Source organism: Chrysochloris asiatica, unplaced genomic scaffold (assembly GCF_000296735.1).
Source record: "Chrysochloris asiatica unplaced genomic scaffold, ChrAsi1.0 scaffold00115, whole genome shotgun sequence".
NCBI classification, from domain to species: Eukaryota; Metazoa; Chordata; class Mammalia; order Afrosoricida; family Chrysochloridae; genus Chrysochloris; species Chrysochloris asiatica.
Genome location: NW_006408633.1, coordinates 4,568,208 through 4,569,542, shown reverse-complemented (window position 1 = coordinate 4,569,542; position 1,335 = coordinate 4,568,208). Strand labels below are relative to the sequence as shown.

The window sequence follows — 1,335 nt, the reverse complement described above, 5'->3', positions numbered from 1 at the left end:
CTCTGGTATTGAGTAGCACAAATGGCTTATGATCGACTACTAACCTAAAGGTTGGCAGTTTGAACCACCCAACAGCTTCATGGAAGAAGACTTGGTGAATTGCTTCCATACAGATTACAACCAAAACAACCTCCTGGAGCAGGTCTACTATGTAACACATGAGGTTGCCATGAGTTGGAATTGATGCCTGAGGATTTTATTGTTTTTTATTTGTGATACTATAAAAAAAAATCTTAGTAAATCTAATTTTTACTTTTACTTTTTCTTTTTGCAGATCCTGTTTCTGGTAAATTTGTAAGGAAATGGTAAGACTGTAGCTATAATACTATTTTCATAGGTCTAAACTGGCAGACCAGCATAGCTGGATGGAACAAACTTAATCTGGGGCATTTGACATAAAAATGTATCTTGGAAGTTTTGAGAAGATTCCTATGCTTTTCCTTTGTCACAAGGACCCTTTCTAACCACAGTTCCTATAGAAAGATGAAAAAGATAAAGTGACTATAAGTAAGGCATGGAAGAAAATGAAGATGTAGAACTCTTCTTAAATTTACTCAGTTTTTGACTTGTTTGCTATAAGTGATTTCTTACATGCTAGGTCTGAACATTTAAGGGCCAAGGATTTTACATTAGCTGACTATGTCATAGATTCTGTGAAGCTTCTAGTGAATATATCCCAATCTCCCTTTTCATCTAATTACAGTGAAACATTTCTTTGAAATTTCAAGAAAATGTCCTCTATGGAAAGAAAAGAACATTTGTGTTTGTGGAATCTTTTCAGAAGCTGTTCATATACAGACACATATGCATAAAATAAATATTTTCTGAAAAATAGATTTTTGCCTTCAGTTTTGGGAAAATTAAGATAGGAAAGAAAAAAGAATAGAATCATTAGGGAGAAACTAAGGGTTTTGTAGCAATGGTTTGTGTAGATGAGAAATACTTCTTTTATGAGGCAGGTTAAAACCATCCATATTTATTGTTATTGTTTAACCTGCTTACATTAACTGAATTTTTAAAACTTATTTTGAATTTATACTTAATGCATTTTCTAATTGTTTTCTTCCACTTTCATTCAGTAGCAACTACCTTGTTCTTGCAAAATACTTTTCAGTAAAAAAAAAAATTCACACAAGAATTATCATAAGTTGATTGAACAGGTATAGTCAACTAGGTTTACAACAAAATGTGCAAAGATCTGGAGTCAGAAAACCAAAAAGGAAGAACACACTCAGCATTTGTCAAACTGAGGGAACTGAACAAAGAATTCAAGTGTCGACTTTCGTTATTGAAGAATTCTCTGGACAAATTATTGAATGATGCAGAAAGTATAAA

At 32.5% G+C, this 1,335-nt stretch overlaps 1 protein-coding gene across 1 annotated transcript in view; it reads left to right on the top strand.

Annotated features, from left to right (window-relative positions):
- THEGL (theg spermatid protein-like) overlaps positions 1–1,335 on the top strand; it is a 105,673-nt gene that overhangs the window by 20,957 nt on the left and 83,381 nt on the right. Inside the window, exon 2 of the mRNA XM_006868072.1 lies at positions 254–305. Within this exon, the coding sequence (XP_006868134.1) occupies positions 254–305 (52 nt within the window). The remainder of the gene's footprint in view (positions 1–253; positions 306–1,335) is intronic.